The 18,624-nt window shown below is 39.4% G+C and overlaps 3 protein-coding genes across 8 annotated transcripts; 1 reads left to right on the top strand and 2 right to left on the bottom strand.

The window, feature by feature from the left end:
• Window positions 1-2: 2 nt before the first annotated feature.
• Window positions 3-8,509, top strand: LOC110862559 (vinculin). Of its 4 annotated transcripts, XM_035845665.1 has the most exons (17): window positions 3-682; window positions 813-1,003; window positions 1,079-1,172; window positions 2,584-2,772; window positions 2,837-2,928; window positions 3,033-3,346; window positions 3,433-3,632; window positions 3,815-4,252; window positions 4,351-4,533; window positions 4,624-5,008; window positions 5,186-5,383; window positions 5,455-5,915; window positions 6,180-6,308; window positions 6,376-6,466; window positions 6,784-6,822; window positions 7,480-7,566; window positions 7,672-8,509. In XM_035845665.1, exons 3-17 carry the CDS (start codon window positions 1,116-1,118, stop codon window positions 7,752-7,754), a joined length of 2,946 nt encoding a protein of 981 aa, XP_035701558.1. In that variant the 5' UTR covers window positions 3-682; window positions 813-1,003; window positions 1,079-1,115; the 3' UTR covers window positions 7,755-8,509. The 4 variants fall into 4 exon arrangements, with proteins under 4 accessions (XP_035701558.1, XP_035701559.1, XP_035701560.1 ...); XM_035845666.1 differs by lacking the exons at window positions 3-682; window positions 813-1,003; window positions 6,784-6,822 and adding an exon at window positions 7,284-7,301 and having other exon boundaries at window positions 1,116-1,172; XM_035845667.1 differs by lacking the exons at window positions 3-682; window positions 813-1,003; window positions 6,784-6,822 and having other exon boundaries at window positions 1,116-1,172.
• Window positions 1,005-1,784, bottom strand: LOC110862560 (turripeptide Lol9.1). The gene is made up of 4 exons (XM_022111772.2): window positions 1,634-1,784; window positions 1,479-1,547; window positions 1,356-1,400; window positions 1,005-1,298 (listed from the first exon to the last, which is right to left on the bottom strand). The coding sequence occupies exons 1-4, from the start codon at window positions 1,686-1,688 to the stop codon at window positions 1,243-1,245; spliced, it is 225 nt and encodes a 74-aa protein (XP_021967464.1). The 5' UTR covers window positions 1,689-1,784; the 3' UTR covers window positions 1,005-1,242.
• Window positions 8,486-18,010, bottom strand: LOC110862553 (serine/threonine-protein kinase NIM1). 3 transcript variants are annotated; one of them, XM_035845673.1, is made up of 12 exons: window positions 17,129-18,010; window positions 16,951-17,049; window positions 14,700-14,853; window positions 14,452-14,558; window positions 10,609-10,730; window positions 10,232-10,378; window positions 10,090-10,161; window positions 9,957-10,022; window positions 9,692-9,701; window positions 9,473-9,619; window positions 9,066-9,395; window positions 8,486-8,990 (listed from the first exon to the last, which is right to left on the bottom strand). In XM_035845673.1, exons 2-12 carry the CDS (start codon window positions 17,042-17,044, stop codon window positions 8,740-8,742), a joined length of 1,500 nt encoding a protein of 499 aa, XP_035701566.1. In that variant the 5' UTR covers window positions 17,045-17,049; window positions 17,129-18,010; the 3' UTR covers window positions 8,486-8,739. The 3 variants fall into 3 exon arrangements, with proteins under 3 accessions (XP_035701566.1, XP_035701565.1, XP_035701564.1); XM_035845672.1 differs by having other exon boundaries at window positions 16,951-18,010; XM_035845671.1 differs by lacking the exons at window positions 16,951-17,049; window positions 17,129-18,010 and adding an exon at window positions 14,933-15,477.
• Between the last annotated feature and the right edge of the window lie 614 nt (window positions 18,011-18,624).

The following is an 18,624-nucleotide window of genomic DNA, read 5'->3' as shown; positions in this document are numbered from 1 at the left end:
TTCTCCCAATATCCATCCACCTTCACTTTCTTTACTCACAGAGATGCCATTTCATTTCATTACGGGTTTAGTATAGTGTAATAGCCTTGCCAAAAAGCAGTATTGGAAAAGATGAGGAGTCGCGTAATAATAGGAAAGGATCGTTGTTAGTTTTTGGTAGGGTGTGATGATGGCCAGGGTTGTAAGTAAAATCGGGCTTAATTAAATATCTCGTTTAAATACTTTTCGTTATTAAATTAAAAGCAACCTTGTGCAGCAAAGCTTAACGATTCATCTCTGCCAGTCACTATTACATAACTGCCATTTTCTATTGTTAAATTGATGATTAGTGACATTCTTTTCTTCTTATATGGCCTGAGATTGGTTCCTTTCGTTTTTGGTTGGTTTCGTAGATCGATCTGTTTTTAATTGGGGGACAAAAAAGCTATTATATGGAGAAGGATTCATAAACTTGGGTTAACATCAGCTCTTTTTACGATCCTAATTTAATTGTGTTATTAAGTTTTCAGTTGTAACAAGATTCTTGATACAAGAAGAATCATAAAAGTTTTCGTTAGTGGTTTGTGCCTTGTTATTTACTTGTCTCACTTTTGGTTTTGCTATCTGGGAGTGAGTGAGTTTGACTGGTTGAGTGACAGTTTGTTTAGTTGTTATATTTTGTGACTGTATGTGTTTAAATAAGGTGAGTAATGTAATGTTACCTATCTATACTTAACTACTGGTTTTGATTATGTCATCACCACTTTTAGTTTAACTGAGAGAAGAGTCAGCGAGATTGGGTTTTGTTTAAAACAATTTGATTTCCATTCCAGGTGTGGTGCTACTTGCTAAACCGGCTAATTAATTAATTAGTACAAACTAATTAAGTCGTCGACCACGAAATTAGCAAAATAAATAAAAGACGTAACGTGACCGTGACATCGATTAATACCGTGCCGTGCCTCCTCTGGATGTGTTTACATTTTCACGTAGTGAAAGTTGAAGAAAGTTTTTTTTAACTGATGTGATGAATAATTAAATAAGCTTTATTTCCTGTTAACGTGAATTCGCCATTAATTATAAACTACTTTTAAACCAGATTATTTAAAACGGGATAACTTAAATAAATCAACAAGATGCCGGTGTTTCATACGAAAACGATTGAAAGTATTTTGGAGCCTGTCGCCCAACAGGTCAGTAAATTTGTAATTTAATTTCTCACTCTTTCCATTTATAAATGTATGTGCTCTCAGTTAAGTAAATTTAATGCGAGTACTTGACCGGATTCCCACATTCGCCATCATGCACGATTTTCAATCCTGCATGAAATTTCAAGTTATCAATTTTGTAACAGAAATCTTGTCAAAAAATGATACCTGGTTGTCGACACGACTTTTCGCACCCTAATTGACACGCGTTTCCTGTAAAGGGAACATCATATTCATACCTTGAGATAACCTTATCGAGTGTAAATGCACATGTAGATAACACAACACTACCATATGTGACGCCATCCCCTCCGCACACCGGTTTATAAAGGTCTTGACACACTCCACAATTTTCACAAGCTAGAAATATGAACCGACCAAAAGTGATTTTCAATATCTTCGAGATAAGCAATCAAGCACTTAAGTAGTAAATAGTACAAACTTACGATACGCTGTGGCGCAAATGGCTATGGCGAGCACGATTAGAAAAACGGTCCTCATCTCTAAAAATCTAAGCGTCAATGTTATTTGACGCAGCGATGGAATCAGAATGATCACCAAGAAGTTACAAAATCGCAATCATCTTACATAATTTATCAAATATAATTAAAGGACGAAATTTTGATTGCATTCTCATCAACTATCATTCATTTCTTTGTCACAATGCTTGTGGAAATTTAAATTTTAATCAAATCACACTCAAGTTCTAAAATTAATGTTAGGTAGTGATCCGACCACTACTGATCTTAATTAGCATTGTAATTTACATAGTTAAAATTCATACTCGTCATTATTATTTCATAACATTTTACTCATGTTTCTTAATCATTCATCTCACATCTGCAAAAGTGGAATGATTGATTAATTAAAATTATCAAGACGCGAACTCATGAAACAACAACTTGCCTTGACACATCTTCATCTAATCAAGAAATGTTAACTATTGCACATTCTCACATTAGAATGCAACCATGCAAAATTTTGACTGATTAGTGATTACATATCAGTATATATTCTTTCCATTAAATCACTCCTCTAAAAAATATTTGATTTTCACCACACCCATGAAGACATTTAAAAAATGCATTCCGCCCGTCTTATCATCATCTTCTCCTCTGTTTACTTAAGCATTTTTCCTCATGTCCGTGTCCGTGTTGTTGCATGTTTTCGACTCGGAAGTAAGAGGGGAAGTGGATGATATCATGTTGTCTATTTTAAGTCTATTTTAAGCATCTCACAAAAAAACTTAAACTGCTATCCTCTCCTCTTTAACTTCCTTACTTAACTTCCGTTAAAAAAGTTAATGCACACCCACCCACGTTCCTGGGCCTCCATTAAGATAACCTCGTGATGATAAGCTCATGAAATCTAATCATCAACTTTTTTACCCTTCCAGGTCTCCCGGCTCGTTATCTTACACGAAGAAGCCGAAGATGGCAACGCCATGCCGGATTTGGAAAAACCCGTCTTCGGAGTGTCCCGAGCTGTTCAAAATCTCGTCAAAGTCGGGCGCGAAACGATCCAATCATCCGATGATGCTATTTTGCGCCAGGATATGCCGGCCGCCCTGCAACGGGTCGAACAGGTCAATATCTGATTGTGAAAATTTTAAAATCATAACATTTTTAAAATTATGTTTTCTAATTTAGGCCGCCCGTCACCTTGAAGAAGCGTCAGGCATGCTTAAAGCTGACCCATTTTCGCAGCCAGCGCGAAAAAAGTTGATTGAAGGGTCACGCGGGTAAGGCCATATCGATAATTAAAGATTTTTAAATGATAAGCATGTTTTACCGGCCGACTTCAGGGGGTTGGTTTGAGTCGAAATTCATCATGTATTTATTGCAGAATTCTTCAAGGCACCTCCTCCCTCCTCTTGTGCTTTGATGAGTCGGAAGTTCGCAAAATCATCTCCGAGTGTAAACGCGTCCTTGATTATCTCGCTGTCGCTGAGGTCGTCGATTCTCTCGAAGACTTGGTCCGCTTCGTTAAAGATTTGTCCCCGTGTCTCTCCAAAGTGTCCCGCGAGGTGGATGGACGTCAAAAGGAATTGACGCACCAAGTTCATCGGGACATTTTGATCCGCTGTCTTGAAGAGGTCAAGACACTAACCCCCATTCTCATCTGTTCAATGAAAATTTACATCCAAATACATGCCCAGGGTAAAAACTAATACAAATAAATGTTGGTTAATTAAGTACTACAAACACACTATTTTTTATGTAATTTAATACTTTTTTCTATGCAGGCGGGAAGGGTGGTGAAGAGGCGGGGATGAACCGCGACTATTTGGCGCAACGGATGACGGACGAGTTGAACGAGATCATCCGCGTCCTCCAACTCACGACGTATGACGAGGACGAATGGGATGCCGATAATCTCACCGGGATGAAGAGGCAGTTGCAAGTTATCGACTCAAAGATGACGGCTGCATATGATTGGCTACGGGTAGGACAGAGAAAAATATTGATTCAATCGCGATCTTTACTCACCATTTTTGGCAAAAGTTTCAAACTTTTTTCGAACTCTGTGGAATTTTTTAATATTTAAACAATTGTTAACTGAACTCTTGTATTTAGCTTGTAAATTTAACTGATTACATATAACTAATTATTAACTTCTGGTCTCAGGACCCTCGCGCCCTACGTGGCGGGGTTGGGGAAAAATCCGTCCGTGGGATTCTGGACGCAGCGATGAAAGTCTCTGACCGCTGTTTACCTCAAGATCGCGACCCCATCCGCAAAATGACCGGTGACATCTATTCCATGACGGACGGGCTGTGCGAACTCCGATCCGCGGGACAGGGAGATTCTCCGCAAGCCGAATCCTTAGCCAAGGGGATCGAACAAAAATTGGCCGAGCTGAACGGTCTTGTCCTTCGTGCCGTTACCAACGCTGAACGTTCCGGCATCCTTCAACCTGCCCATACGGTCACCGGAAGATTGGAGCAAGCCCGCAAGTGGTTGGGAAATCCAGCCGTGGATGACAGGGGTCTGGGTCAGAGGGCAATCTCACTAATTGTGGATGAGGCAAGGCGAGTGGCGGATGGATTACCTGGTGTGCAGAAGGTAATGACAGAGTTGTAGAAATATACAAAAACTTCAAAGAATAAAAAAAATTCGTCAATTTTTACCGAACTGTTTTAATTTTGTTAAACTTGCAATAGGCCGAACTACTCAACCTCAGCGACCAGGTGGACTCGCTCCTCCACCAACTAGGCGAACTTTGCCGTCGTGGTGAAGGTAACTCCCCGGCTGGGCAGGCAATCGCGGGCCAACTCGTCGCCAAACTGGCGGAGTTGAAGAACAAGATCCAAACCGCGGTTATCAACAGGGTCGTGGAAGATTTTGTAAGTAGAGCAGTAATCTATATTATAAGAGAGAATGTCTGTTGGTAACGGAAGTTTGTCCGTGACAAAATTTTGTCAATACTGTTACAGGTCGACACGGTTACACCCCTTCGCCAATTCACGGAGGCCGTCCTCGCACCCGAAGGAAGTCCCGGGCGCGACCAAAACTTTGTCGAAAGGGCCACCGCGTTGCAAAACTATTCCGGCCGAGCATCCAAAACTGCGCGCATGGTGGCAGCCGGTGGAGCGGGGGATAATAAAAAATTGGCAGAGGCACTTCTCTTCGGCGCCTCCCAGGTCGAGTCACTCACCCCTCAGCTGATCAACGCGGGCAGGATTAGGATGGCGTATCCGGATAATGGCGCTGCCAACGAGCATTTTGAAAACTTGAAGACGCAGTATGCCGACAGTATTGCGAAAGTGAGGGATTTGTGCGATGAGGCGATTGACTCTGGTCACTTCATTCAACAATCGGGTGAGTTGGGTTTCAAATTTGGAATTTAAAAAACTTGAATTTTGCAGAAACAACTGTTCTTAAACATAGGTAGTTTGGAGTTGTGTTTTTTTGCAAAACCTAAAACTGTTTAGGCTACATGTTATAAACCATTTTGATAACTCCATTACCTTACATTTTGTTTCATTCTGAATTCAGAGGAGGCCATCAAGAAGCACACTGTGCTCTGCGAAGACGCCATCCGATCAAAACAGCCACCAAAAATGGTGGACAACACGAGCTCTATTGCCCGCTTGGCGAATCGCGTCCTCATGGTAGCACGGCAAGAAGCTGATAACTCGGAGGATGCCAACTTCATTCGCAACGTTTCCCACGCCGCAGACCAACTGCAGTCGAGTACGAAACTCAATTTTTAATTTTATAGTTTGGTAAAGTTGGCCGAGTTTTGATATCCATTTCCTTTTCAGCCCTCCCACCCATGGTTCAATCCGCGAAATCCGTCGCCATTTCAATGTCCGACCCATCCGCTGCGTCGCGATGGCGGGACACAAACAACGACCTTCTTTCATCGGTTGGTCTCGTCAGAAAAGCCGTCACTGTCCACGAATTGCCACTCCCTCCACCACCCCCACTTCCAGACATGTCCTCCCTCTACGTCTCACCACCATCACGACCCCCTCCTCCCGCCGGAATGATGTCAAACTATGCCACCACCAGCGGTCCACCACCACCACGTCCCCCACCCCCAGAAACGGACGACGAAGACGACATGGCTCTCATGTTCAATACTACACCCACTCCGAACCAGCCAATCATGATGGCGGCGCATAGCCTCCACCATGTCGTGGGACAATGGTCCTCCAAGGATAATGAAATCGTCGCCTCCGCCAAACGGATGGCACTCTTGATGGCACGATTATCGCAATTGGTACAATTCAATTGACTATATACTACGCACTATATGTTTGTAACCCAATAAATCCCCCCAAAATTTCCAAATGTTTTCTCAGTTCGCAAAGATTCAGAAAGAAAATCAAAGTTTCAAATCCATTTTTAATTTAAACAGATCAGGAACGTGTCTTTATTGTGTAGTAGTTTGTATCATAATTTCTTACACAAGTTGCAAACATCGAAGTGCAGTACTCAATGCTGAATTCGAAGATAACGTTCAATTCAATTTCAATTATTTTAGGTGCGTGGCGAAGGTGGGACGAAAAAAGATTTGATCGCTTGCGCCAAGGAAATTGCCGAGGCGTCGGAGGAAGTCACCCGCTTGGCGAAGGAGTTATCGCGCGATTGTACGGACAAAAGGATGCGAACGGTAATACAAAAAAAACATCAAAATTTAAGAGCTAGTGATAAATCAATCATTATCTTCTCATCGTCAGAGTCTGTTGCAAGTTTGCGAGCGGATCCCCACCATCGGAACGCAACTTAAAATCCTGTCCACCGTAAAGGCCACCATGTTAGGGGCACAAGGTATCAATTATACAATTTATATTCACCGTATACATTCCCGACAACTTTGTAAACTGCGTAAATTTTGCCAACTTACGAAGATTGTTTTCTCTTCCATCAGCAAATCGTGTTTTCACGTGATTATTTGTAAACTTTGCAAAATTTACACAGTTAAAAAATCTCTCTCTGAATTTTGAGTTTGTCCCCTTGCTCCAAAAAATTGACATTACATTATTTCCCTCAATACTTTTAAATTTAGCGATACTTGAAATTTATTGCTATAATTAATTGATTATTCAACCCAATGTGACCCAATTATATATATTTTGTGCCGACAGACACAATCCCGAGGCGAATAGACGCTGAGATTATCGGGGGTAACGAAAAACTACTTCCCTTTTCAAGTTGTAGAAATCAAAACACACAAAAATTCACTAATCCGGAAACAAAAACTTAATTATTTCTCTATTTTTCTCTAATTCCTTCCCTCTGTCTGGCAATGGATCCACGTTACGATTACATCATTTATTATGCATGACCTAATCATTACTTGCAACTAAATAAATGAAGTCTGACGCAATTCACGCGCATGTTTGTAGCTGTGTAAAATCCGTAAACGTACAATTAATTAAAGATTTACAATTAATTAAAGATTAATTTAAGATTTTCAGAATTTACATCCTGATTCGTAATTTTTGCAAACGTCTCAAAATGTAAGGATTTTGTTGAGTTACAAACATCCGCGTGACTTGCCTCATTCGTGGTTTGTGGGTGTGGTCGGTTTGTGAATGAAAATTTCTCCTCTGTAAAATACTTCTTTTGCACGCACGCTGCTCAGGGAGACTCATCGGGCGAAGTGAGTTTATGGTATTGCATCATGCATGACATCTTCTTACCTTGTCTTGCCATATCCGTCTTCTTAATTAATTAATGCGTGTAAATATTTAATAGAAATTAATTTAATAATGAAACTAATAAGGGATTAAGTAAAAATACTAATTGTTAAATTCTAAAATTGTTCATGGATGTCGTAGGTACGGAGGAGGATCGCGAAGCTACGGAGATGCTGGTAGGAAATGCACAAAATTTGATGCAGTCGGTCAAAGAAACCGTCAGAGCGGGTAAGTCGAAAGTCAGGAATTTTGAAACTTTGAATTATGTATCTCGCTATCTCTCCATTTGCTCTAAATGTACGGTTTCAAATCTAAACTTTTTTTTGTCTCCAGCGGAAGCTGCCTCCATCAAGATGCGAACCGATGCGGGCGTCAGGATGCGATGGGTGCGAAAACAGCCCTGGTACCACTACTAAAAATTATGATGGAGACCCCACCCCCATAAATTTTGCAGAGCTTCTTCTCCCACAAAAAAAAGTGTCATGGATCATCCCTCAATCATCGATCTTGTGCCTTACGTTTTCTTTTTCGAGCAATTTATGATATTCTCACCATGTGTTCTTCTTAAGGGTAGAATGGCCTAAAAGTTAAAGTTAACAGTAATTTACTAATTCAGATTCTCTACCTTAAAAAATAATATCTTCAACTTGGGTGCTTATCTTTTGAATAACTGTGCGTATCTAATTAGCACAGATTTACCAAAAAAAACATACTATAAAACTTTTAAATGACACTTGTAATAATGACTCCTTTCTAATTATTATTTGGGGGATACGCGAGCCCCTTAAAAATTACCACTTTAATTATATAAAAAATTTACTGATAATGAAAAACGGAGCTAATCTAAAAACCACAAGTGCTGGACGAAACAGTCTTAACTAATTAACGAAATTATACTGTAAGTGTAGACTATGCTAAAATTCTAACCAAATTAACAACAGTATTCTTACATGCCAATATGTATAATAATGAATTATAGAGAAATAATTAAATTTAAAAAGTGCCACCAATTTAATAAGTAATATCCTACTCATCAGCCAGTAACCAGTAAAAATAAGTTTAATTATTAAGTACAATGCTGCCAAGTTGAATAATATGCTTAAAATCCTTCAACTATATTAAATGTAAGATTTGAAGCAATAAAGTGTAGGTTGACAATTAAAACACGAAATTTTATTAACTTCAATTTCGTTTTTTGTCATTAATTTCCAATCCATCTCATCAGTCATACATAAATAAATAAATAAATAAATATCTATTTTCTACCTGATCTCAAGTCTCACCTTACGTTACAAACGTATCAAAAATGTCAACCTGAATCTGTCGACATGCAGTCGCCAAATGTCGTCATGTAATACTCACTAATAACGCCCAGTCTTTGTAAATATCTATTTTTCCTTCTCATAGAATCACACACGTCGTGGAATGCTGCACGTCGTCGTAGGCGACTTGTTTCCGCAGAAGTCGCGATGTCGTTGGGACATGCAAACCTTGCGGAGGCTTTTCGCTACTGCCATCAACGTCAAACTCATCAGCGTCATGTAACTTCTTTCCTCCCTTTTTACCCGTTGGCGATGTGGCCACTTGCTGGAAAAGCGTTTCACTAATGGGAAGTCCCTGCTGATACTTGTGGAGAAGGATGCGGTACACACCTGAGAGTCCGATTTGTTTTTTAAAACTCAATTAATTAATTAATTAATAATCTCAATATAAACTAAATAATTTACCGCCGACTGCAGATCGCACGCCTTGAGCTCGATACTGATCCAGCGATGTTGGCGCAACGCCAAGACTTGTCAATGCATTGAGTGCACTCATTTCTGGCGCAGATAGGAGACGATTCGAGACCTGTGAGTGCGTCGGGAGCTGTGTCGACAAGGCGCGATTCGTTATGGCGGGGAGGAGCAGGGCAGTTGTGTCTTGGCGACGGATGTGGCGCAACCAACCATGTCGCAGGATGGTGGAGAGGGTAAAACGTGAACGGGGACGTTGCTGCAGGATTCCTGCGAGGAGGGACGTCCCATCGTCCGAAGTTCCAGGAGAGAGCTCATACACACCTGGGGAAAGGTCATTCAAAAAATGTTTAAAGTATGGTGACCCCAAGGTCAATGTAACGACCGAGGTTGTCACCTACCCGTGAGAATGGCAGCTTTTAAGGAAGGGATAGAATTCGCCACGAAGGGCAGGCAGCCCTCCAACATGAAGTAGAGGAGCACCCCAAGCGCCCATATGTCGACAGGAGCTCCTTCGTAATGATCGTCTCGGAAGAGTTCGGGGGCCGCTGAATGATAAAAAAAGGTCACGTCAGGTCAACGAAGGGGTCAAATAATTTGCATAAAAATGTTACTCATACCGTACGGTGGCTGGTTGTAAAAGACATAAAATGTTTTGTAATTATTACATAATTTATAAACCGTGTATGTAAATTCACATAGTTATAAGTATTTCAAATCTGTAAACTTGTGGAAGAAGTTTACGAAATTACGAAAGAGATTACGAAAGAAAATCAGGATAAACTTAATCTCTTCAATTTCTACAAATTTTCACAATTTTTTAATGGGCTACAAATACCCACGTGAATTTGTTACATGCAAATTGTAAGCATTTTGAATTCTTACCGAGCCACAAAACGTGGACAATAGTTGGCCCTTGTGACACATCGTAGCGAAACCAAAGTCACCAACCTAACAAGAGTGTAAATTTGTTAATGTAAGTCTAATTTAATTTATTTACGACCTACTTATTTATTACCTTGCAATGTGTCGAGGTTGAAAAAAATATATTTTCAGCCTTTAAATCTCGATGCACGACACCATTACCGTGCTATAAAAATTTACGAGTCAAAATTTTATATTAAAATTTTCATTTTCATGTCGGAAAGATTCTGAAGTACCATAAATGTCAGAGCGGATAAAATTTGGGTGAAGATTGGTCTCGTCTCCCGTTCTGTGAGGCGACCTCGCAGCGTCACTTTAGCGTAAAGGTCTCCAGCCGGGGCCCACTCGGATATCAGGTACAACTTCCATGGCGTCTCTAGCACCTGAAAATTATGGGAAAAAAATCATAAATTAAATTCTCATGATCCCATGTTAGGAAACATTATAAGGACTTAATTTTGCAAACATTTTAACAAAATCTCAAATCCTTTTGTTACTTGCAGATTTCTAATTTGTGAAAAAATTGCATACTACGGAGTACGACGTTTTTATTGTTGTGCAAAACGTAGTTATTGCTAAAATACTGCGTAAAATTTGCCCCCCCCCCACTGACCTCATAGAGTCGCATAATGTTGGGATGATGTAACGAATCCAATGTGGCGACTTCACGGTTCCACATTTTTTCCAGTTTTGGCTCCACCCTCGCCTTATCCACGATCTTCACCGCGACGCGTTCTAGAAATAAAGCATCAAATTAAAATCCACTAAAATTTTAATTTCGTCCTTGTAGACATTTTTAGCTACATTATAAAACTTTCGACCATTTATTTCCAATTGCTTTTCAACCAAGTCTCACTTTCCCTGTTGACTCTTGGCAAACTTGTGACACAGTTACTTACGTTCCTATCAACTATGACGTTTCGGCTTAAGTTATCCCGACTTATTTCTCAGAATCTACATATCTCTGCGCATAATAATAGTTACAAAGTTTGACAAACAAATCCCAACCCCACAATCATCACCCACCCACACATTTCGACCTCATGAGAGTGAAGCATGTGCTTAATTTCTGTGGAATTTTGACCTCCAGAACAACCCATGATATGATTTACACGGGAAGCCCTTAACCCCCTCGACCCCGTGCTTTCTGCATGGTCCCCAACTACATACGTAGTCAAATTCTAGTCAAATTGAGCCTCAAAACAGGGCATAGATTTATGCATGGTCCCCAACTACAGACGTAGTTATATAGTCAAATTCTAGTCAAATTGAGCCCCAAAACAGGGCATAAATCCTCCCAAAAAACCAAGTTCCCAAGACTTGCGTAGCCATTTCCTCCCTGATTCTTGATTACTTCCCCTCTCCAAACTATTTCCTTATCCGCCCCTCTTATCAATTTTCTCCAGGATCGACCTCACCGTGAAAATTTCACGGCGAAATTAAACCAATCATGTCCTGACTCATACGTCAAAATCAGCATCAACACGCACCAGAGGAAAACAATGGCTGAATGACGTGGGCTAATTTCCTCCCTTTCTCTACCCTCACCTGTAATTATATTTACCTCTCTCACAAAGAAAACACGTCCACACGAACATAAACCTGTCCGTAAAAAGTCATCGAAAACAAAAGAACATTTCTGCACCGAAATTCCACCAAAATTAAAGAGTCGCCTTAAATAAAACCATTCGCTTCTTCGTCGTGCAGAAAGGAAATCGTGGCATTTTCCTTCAACGTTGTCATTTATGTGAGGGGCCTTAGCTGAAGAATGTGATCCACCTGAAAAATATCTTGACCATGGTCCCTACTCAAATCGATTCTATGTTTGGTGTGTCCGGCCCATATTTTGGCAGAAATCTATTCCGTTATTTGTGAAATACCCGTGTTGTCTCGTAAGCGAAACGGTAATGGTTACATATCTGCTAAGAAATTCGGATTTGTTGTAAATCAGAGATTTGTGAATTAAAACCAGTCGTGGACAAAATACCAGACTTGGGACGGTAACAACGACGCGAATTTCCAGCATGCATACGAATACAGGGCAAAAATCATGGCAACTTTACTGTACTGCCTCTACAGGAAATGGCGTCAGAGCATAAATCCGCCCGTTGCATGTTTCTCTCGAGGAGAAAGCAGCTACATGTTTATAAAATCTATAAGTGTGGCTGTCCTTTTTGCGTGGGCACTTTCTCCACCATGAAAATCACTGCAGAATCGGGCAAAAAAAGAGAAATTATCCACATTTCAGTCCTCCACACCAATTACCATCCCGCTGCATGACTAAATATTCCAGGAAAGTGCATGCCAAAACGTGCACGATATTATGACTTTCTCCGCCTTGTGGACCCTGCATAAAGCATGTGATGGAATTTTGACCTCCAGTCCACCCCCAGATTCAACTGTGCCATAATTAGCACAGAAGGGCAGGCTCAAATTTACCACACGCTTTATGCACGGCCCCTCCTCCTTCTCCGTGCAGTTCAATACCTCTGGAATCTGAATGTGGCCGCGGAACGGTGAAAGCACACGTCCCCACTTTTTTTCCGTGTCATTCAACATTCAAAGGTCCTTCTCCCACTTCCATTCAGCGATGCTAATCCCCCAAATGCCCAAATACGTTGCGCCGCCTGTGACGCCCAACTCGACGTATTATTTAAATGGGTAGCCGACACGTAAACAATAAATTCCTCAATTTCCACCCGTTTCGACTAAAATCGACTAAAATTCACACAACCAGTAGCCAGCCAGCCATCGTAAATAAATGAGTCTCACCAACCAGACCATAAAGGGCAGACAAACATGAACAATTTGCATGCAAAATTTTTACTGCAAAATTTAACAAACCACCCTCTTTCTAAATCGTGTTATGTCACATCTTCAGGGACCTTGCATAAGACATATGGATCGATTTCAGGGAGCTAAATCACAAATCTTAATATCATAATTATTATTGCAAATTGATATTAATTTGCACATAAAGGTCACCTCGGATAGTTCTCCGAAAATCGACCACCTTCTCTTCTATGCTCTCTTATGCAACTTACTAAGTGTTGAAAATAATTGCACTGCAAAATTATTCTTAATTTATGTCGGTACAGATTAAAGAATCGAAGCCTTACTTATTCTACGGCACTCCTACGTAATTTAAGATTTGGGGAAACATTATTTTGGCAACAAACTATAGCATTGCGACCAATAAAGTTTGCAAATTTATGTGGCCAAAAATATCGAGAAGCGCCACTCGTCCTATTTACAGGTCACCGTAAAATATACATGGAGCGGAACTCCACTGGAATTTTACCCAAGTTTGTACCCACATATTCTGTACCGAGTATAAGCAGAGGAAATGTTGCATTGAGTTTCTAAAGATTACATACAAAGGAAATTACGTTTTCCTCTGTAAAGTGTGAATCACGGGCAGTTTCTAAAATGCTTTGCAAAATTTGTACGCCTGACAAACATTCGGGGTGAGCTTGAATATTTGGAAACGAACAGTTTCACGGGGACATATCAGATTTGCAAATTTATGACGCCATTCAGATATGGAATAAGCCTCACTGATTTCCTACAGGTCACGGATACGGAATTTCCTACGACGTAAAGCGATCCTTGACCCAAAGTGAGCATGAGAAATTCCCTTTTTAGCGCAATCATGGTTTATTTCGAGAGATGAGGGACAAGGTCGACGTAAAAGTAGGTGTGCATGTTACCCTCAAATGCTGTATCCTATGTTGTGAAACGACATTAGAATACATAAAATTCCTAGAATACCGTATTTAAGAAATGTTATTTTGTGTTGCACACAATGACTTGCTAAAAATAACGAAATTATAACAATTTATTACAAAAGTTTTGTCCTAAAAAAGTGTGAATCTCATGACGAATATGTTTTTATGGCTCACTGCAGGATACGTATAACACACCAAGCTAGAAGGTTTTTGTAGTTTTCGCTATTTCAGTTCTGTTAAAAAAACATTGAAATTTTAAAAAAAGTTTGTTTTCAGAAATAACTGAATACTGTGCGTGATAATGTGGGAAGTCCAGAAAAGCCATGCCGATTAAAAAAAACATCCTGGCCTTAAAAACACGGTATCCGTTCATGTATCAAATTTAGTAACAAATCATTCGTTACAAAAGATAATATTACGCAAACCCATGTTAATGGCGAAATAGGACTTGTTTTTCTTCGACTAAATTGCGTTATTTGATTCTCCCTTAAAATTTTTGAAATTCTAGTAATACAATTCGCCTGTAATTTGTTGCACTGATATTTCTAAAACGTTGTCCAAATATTATTATCTAATAAGAGTAAGGTTAGGGTAAAATTAGCAAACAATATTTTCTCAGATTCGCAAAAAATCGGCTCGACTTTCGCTTAACAAAACACTTTTGAAATGCACCACAACTTGGTATAATTTGTCAAAAATTTTCATAAAGCTCCCCTCAAACTACTCACCTTTGAGGAGTTGGTGCACACCCAGCCGCACCCTCGCAAAGTTCCCAGTCCCAATTTCTCCATGAATTCTGTACATTCCCACCGCCCTCCCGACGCCACGCTCTTGCCTACACCCACAAATAAAGAACTATTAGTGACCGTTTTTACTTACCCCACCCCCAAATCTATCACAACTATCACATGCAATTAATAATCCTAATACACATTAATTATCAAACTGCCCCATAAATTAAAACCCTTCCACGCACCTCCACTTGGCGTCGTGCTCCATGGCGTGCAATATATAGCCAAATGGTGTGGTAACCGGTGGGGGCGTCACAACCGTCGCCACAGTCGTCGCCGCAGCCAAACTTGTCGAACACAAATCCATCGACCCCTCACTGCTCCCTCCCGTACTTTCGCCTGAAATAAAAATATTCCCAATTTGCAAATTATTCATCTCATCTAAAAATGTATAAGTAAAGGTTCGTCCATAAATTACGCTGTTGGTAATGTATTTGCAACATTATTCCCGATAAGTGTAGACAAGCAAAATGCATTAGTACTGAAATGATTTGCCACCTAAGCATACTAAAAATTGGCATAAAACTCACATTTGCCACTACAATTAATTTCTTACTGGAAGGGGATAAATTTTAAAATTATTGTAACCGTTCGGTAGTAAATGTCTTAGGCGACGACAATTTTTTAGTACATATACCTACATATTTATATGTTTAAATAAGGGATAACTATTAAAATTGGGATTTTTCCCAACCATAATTTACGAACGGTCCTGAACTTAAGGATTTTTGGATTTGTTCAGGAAACAATCGATTCGTGAACGATTGCGTGTTTGCGAGTGATATGTCTCTTTTTCGGATGGCTATGGATCCATCCGACCTTTTCAGTCAAGGGTAGCATCACTCCTTCAGGCCTGCCTTCTTCTTGCCCAATGCCAGTCAATTATCATCTTCCTCCCAACATGCGTCACTCCCAGGCTAACCTTGCATGTTCTTTGCATTCCTAACTTAGCCGATATTTGGACAAATTGCAAGACTGCATTCTACATATATACCCAAACCAGTGTACACAGTGATATTGCAAAACTGGCAATAAATTATGTGTACCAAGGACAAGAAATTTGCAATAGGAGGTGCAAATATTTGCAAAGTTGTTGGCAAATAGGGCGGTGCACAAGGGATGACATGGCTTTTTGCCCTTTCGTAATACAGGATGAGCTCTAAGAAGTACGTTTTGTAAACATTTTTTTACAAAATTTTGCTACAAAATACAGGACATTAGGACTGGAGGAAAGCTTCACGCATGTATTTACTTGTCCCTCTCAGATTTCGATGTCCTTTGGATACGTTGTAGTACCCGATGGGTGAACAATGACTCCCAAGTGGTTCTAAACTGCGAAAAATACAAAAATCAAGCTCGCCAAAAATTCAATTATGTAAAAAAAATTACACCTTTGTGGTCAAAGATGATTGTTTAACCTGTCACGTCCAGCATCAAACTCACGTTTTCAAGTTTCAATATTTTTGAAAATTTTTAAATTGTTTTATCACGACATGCACCAAACAGGTGGAGAACAATTTACTGGCCAAATTAAAATTGTTTACCTTTGATTGCATTTATTGATTAGTCAATTATTCGCAAATTTACGTAGCGATTGATTCAGAAATACTAACTAACTGTGATACCGGAATGCCGTTATGAAAATTAATAAATTATAAAAATTCAAAAAATAATTATAGATAATCATGGTAAACTGGTATAACGAAGTTTGCATTGTTAATTGTAGGGCAATTTTAGCCGAAAATTGCCAAATGATCAAAATTAACAAAACTAAATCGTATGATTTTGATATTGATTTTAACTTTAACTTTAAATCTAGTCCATTATCTGTAGAGGAGTACGGATACTTGCAAATTATCTATCTTACAAACTTTAGCAAAATACACAGATTTTCCCCATATGTCCTTGTAAACGCTTGCAAGGTCAAAGTTACAAAATTTATTAAACATGAGTACATAAGAATCTTTGTAAATTGTGTAGGTAGGTATTTCACAAACATTTATGCATAAAATCATCTTCGTTAATTTGTGAACCCAATTTTTTTTTACACATTTTCCCGTATTTTTTTTAACTTCGAACTTAATAAAATTTACAAACCTTGACGTGAATAGTCCTAAAGAAAAGTACAAATTAATTACAGAAAACTTTTTAACACTTTAAAACTGACAAAAATATTAGGAGCACGGAGCACTACAATTTAAAAACTAATATTAACACCACGTCGATTTTAACCGCTTAGTAAATTAAGTTGGCTCTTTGTAATTTCGCAATGTCGCAAATGTCGCAAGTAGCAAATTATTTTTACAAAATTGACCTCTATAAGCTTGCAATGCATTTGTAACCTAGTACTCTTTCGCAAGACACATTTAATTTCAGGTTTACCGAATTTACCAAATTACATATTACATATGCACGTGAATATTAGTGATAACTCACCTGACGAGTTGAGCGTGTGGATGGGTGGGACATATCTCTGCGTGAAGAGGGGGTGACCCTTCGTCGCCGCCCGTAACGACCTCCTCCTCTCCATCCTGCCTGATGATACCCACTTATCAAAAATTCACCAAGCTGTGGTTATGCAAAATGCAAAATTGAGGCAAGTAGAGACACCCACATTTCCAGTCCGGTGAGAATTACACGACTGATCGTTCACCCAAGGAATTCAGTCATTCTTATAAGACTTTCTCCTACCCGGATGACTATTCCACTTGACGGATACCCGGGTTGGGGCCGTGCGAAGTGGATGTCACCCGGACACCCGTATCACGATAAGGTCATCGCGACCCCGCGGAGGTTGAGACGACATCGCTTCTGCACCCGCACCTTAACGTGACTGGCATACATGCAATTTGTTTCCAACCACTTAATTCCTTCGCCTGAGGAGAAGTGTTCAATAATTCATCATTTCTCGGCCTCGTTTTGGCCAACGTTGCCTGGCCAGGTGGGTGGGTGGGTGGAGCTGTTCATCACCTACGGCATGTCACCCTCTCCCAAGTATCCAGACCAATTTTCATTATCAATATCCAATTATTGTTCTTCTCTCTCTACGAACATTCGTACACAATGTAGCCAATTTTGGGGATAAGAAACAGCTTTTGTTACATCAAATATTAATGCTTGATAAGATTCTAATTTCTTAAATCACGCCAAAATTCAAGAGTTTTGAAGATGTACAGTTTTGGCCAAGAATCATTTTGAAACACGTGTTACACGGTGAAATTAGGAAAATACAAAATTACGATGTGAAAGGCATGCTTGAAGTAACAAAATGGTCACATAGTGTACACATTATGGGATTATGGTGATTCCTGGGTTAGTGGGTTGGTAATGATTTGTTACCTAAATGTTTCAGTAATTGTCCACACGATTCAAAAACGGCCTTATTGAGGAAATGATTGAAATTTGATTGTTACCAATCGGTGTCAAATCGTTACCTACACGGGTCTTGTCGATAAAACTCCTTGAGAACTTGATCAAGTTGAGTGCACCGTTCCTCTCGATGTCATTGACTGACCTGATTCATGGCCAGTCAGTATTATCCCAGCACGATATCAAATCAATTAATTCACCAGTATTTGTTTCGTACATGGGAACGTGCAGTACGAATGCTACTTATTTGATGCATATTTCACGTTGCCATTATTTTTTTCTCCACGTGCACTAACGAATGAACGTGCAAGATTGGTACTCATTCAGTAAATGTTTAGTTACGCAACCAAATAAACAAATGTATTGGAAATGTTTTTATTGTTGTATTTTGATGCCAATTCCTTTTCTTGAGATGAATTAAGCAGTTACACAAGTATCAATTAGATCCTTCATCATACAGTTTCGAATATATTGGGAGATATAGCGTTCAATATGGAATAGAAATTTAAACTGTCAAAAAAGACGCTAGCAAATCAAATTTTGCGTCAAAAATTGTCAGTAGACTAAAATTTGTAAAAAAAATATTGTACAAACCCCAAAAAAATCAAATAACAAAGGTCAAAACTTATCACAAACTTTTTTACAATCTGCCAAAAGTAATTGCATACATATATCAAAACCAACTTATACGAGATTTAAAAGGTCAAAATTTACACATAAAAATAGAAATAAGTCAAAATA

This window comes from Folsomia candida, unplaced genomic scaffold (genome assembly GCF_002217175.1).
Source record: "Folsomia candida strain VU population unplaced genomic scaffold, ASM221717v1 Fcan01_Sc061, whole genome shotgun sequence".
Classification (NCBI taxonomy): Eukaryota; Metazoa; Arthropoda; class Collembola; order Entomobryomorpha; family Isotomidae; genus Folsomia; species Folsomia candida.
This window is presented reverse-complemented; position numbering and strand designations above follow the sequence as displayed.

What these genes read in the sequence shown, in the direction of transcription:
- LOC110862553 (XM_035845671.1), bottom strand. Translation starts at nt 15,035, where the DNA reads ATGCCAATTTTTAGTATGCTTAGGTGGCAAATCATTTCAGTACTAATG. An exon ending in GCAAATACATTACCAACAGC is followed by an intron (nt 14,854 to 14,932) that starts GTAATTTATGGA and finishes TTTTTATTTCAG; the next exon opens with GCGAAAGTACGGGAGGGAGC. An exon ending in TGTGCACCAACTCCTCAAAG is followed by an intron (nt 10,731 to 14,451) that starts GTGAGTAGTTTG and finishes CTTTATTTCTAG; the next exon opens with AACGCGTCGCGGTGAAGATC.
- LOC110862560 (XM_022111772.2), bottom strand. Translation starts at nt 1,688, where the DNA reads ATGAGGACCGTTTTTCTAATCGTGCTCGCCATAGCCATTTGCGCCACA. An exon ending in CATTTGCGCCACAGCGTATC is followed by an intron (nt 1,548 to 1,633) that starts GTAAGTTTGTAC and finishes TCATATTTCTAG; the next exon opens with CTTGTGAAAATTGTGGAGTG. An exon ending in AGGGGATGGCGTCACATATG is followed by an intron (nt 1,401 to 1,478) that starts GTAGTGTTGTGT and finishes TTCCCTTTACAG; the next exon opens with GAAACGCGTGTCAATTAGGG.
- LOC110862559 (XM_035845665.1), top strand. Translation starts at nt 1,116, where the DNA reads ATGCCGGTGTTTCATACGAAAACGATTGAAAGTATTTTGGAGCCTGTC. An exon ending in TGGAGCCTGTCGCCCAACAG is followed by an intron (nt 1,173 to 2,583) that starts GTCAGTAAATTT and finishes TTACCCTTCCAG; the next exon opens with GTCTCCCGGCTCGTTATCTT. An exon ending in ACAGGGTCGTGGAAGATTTT is followed by an intron (nt 4,534 to 4,623) that starts GTAAGTAGAGCA and finishes ATACTGTTACAG; the next exon opens with GTCGACACGGTTACACCCCT.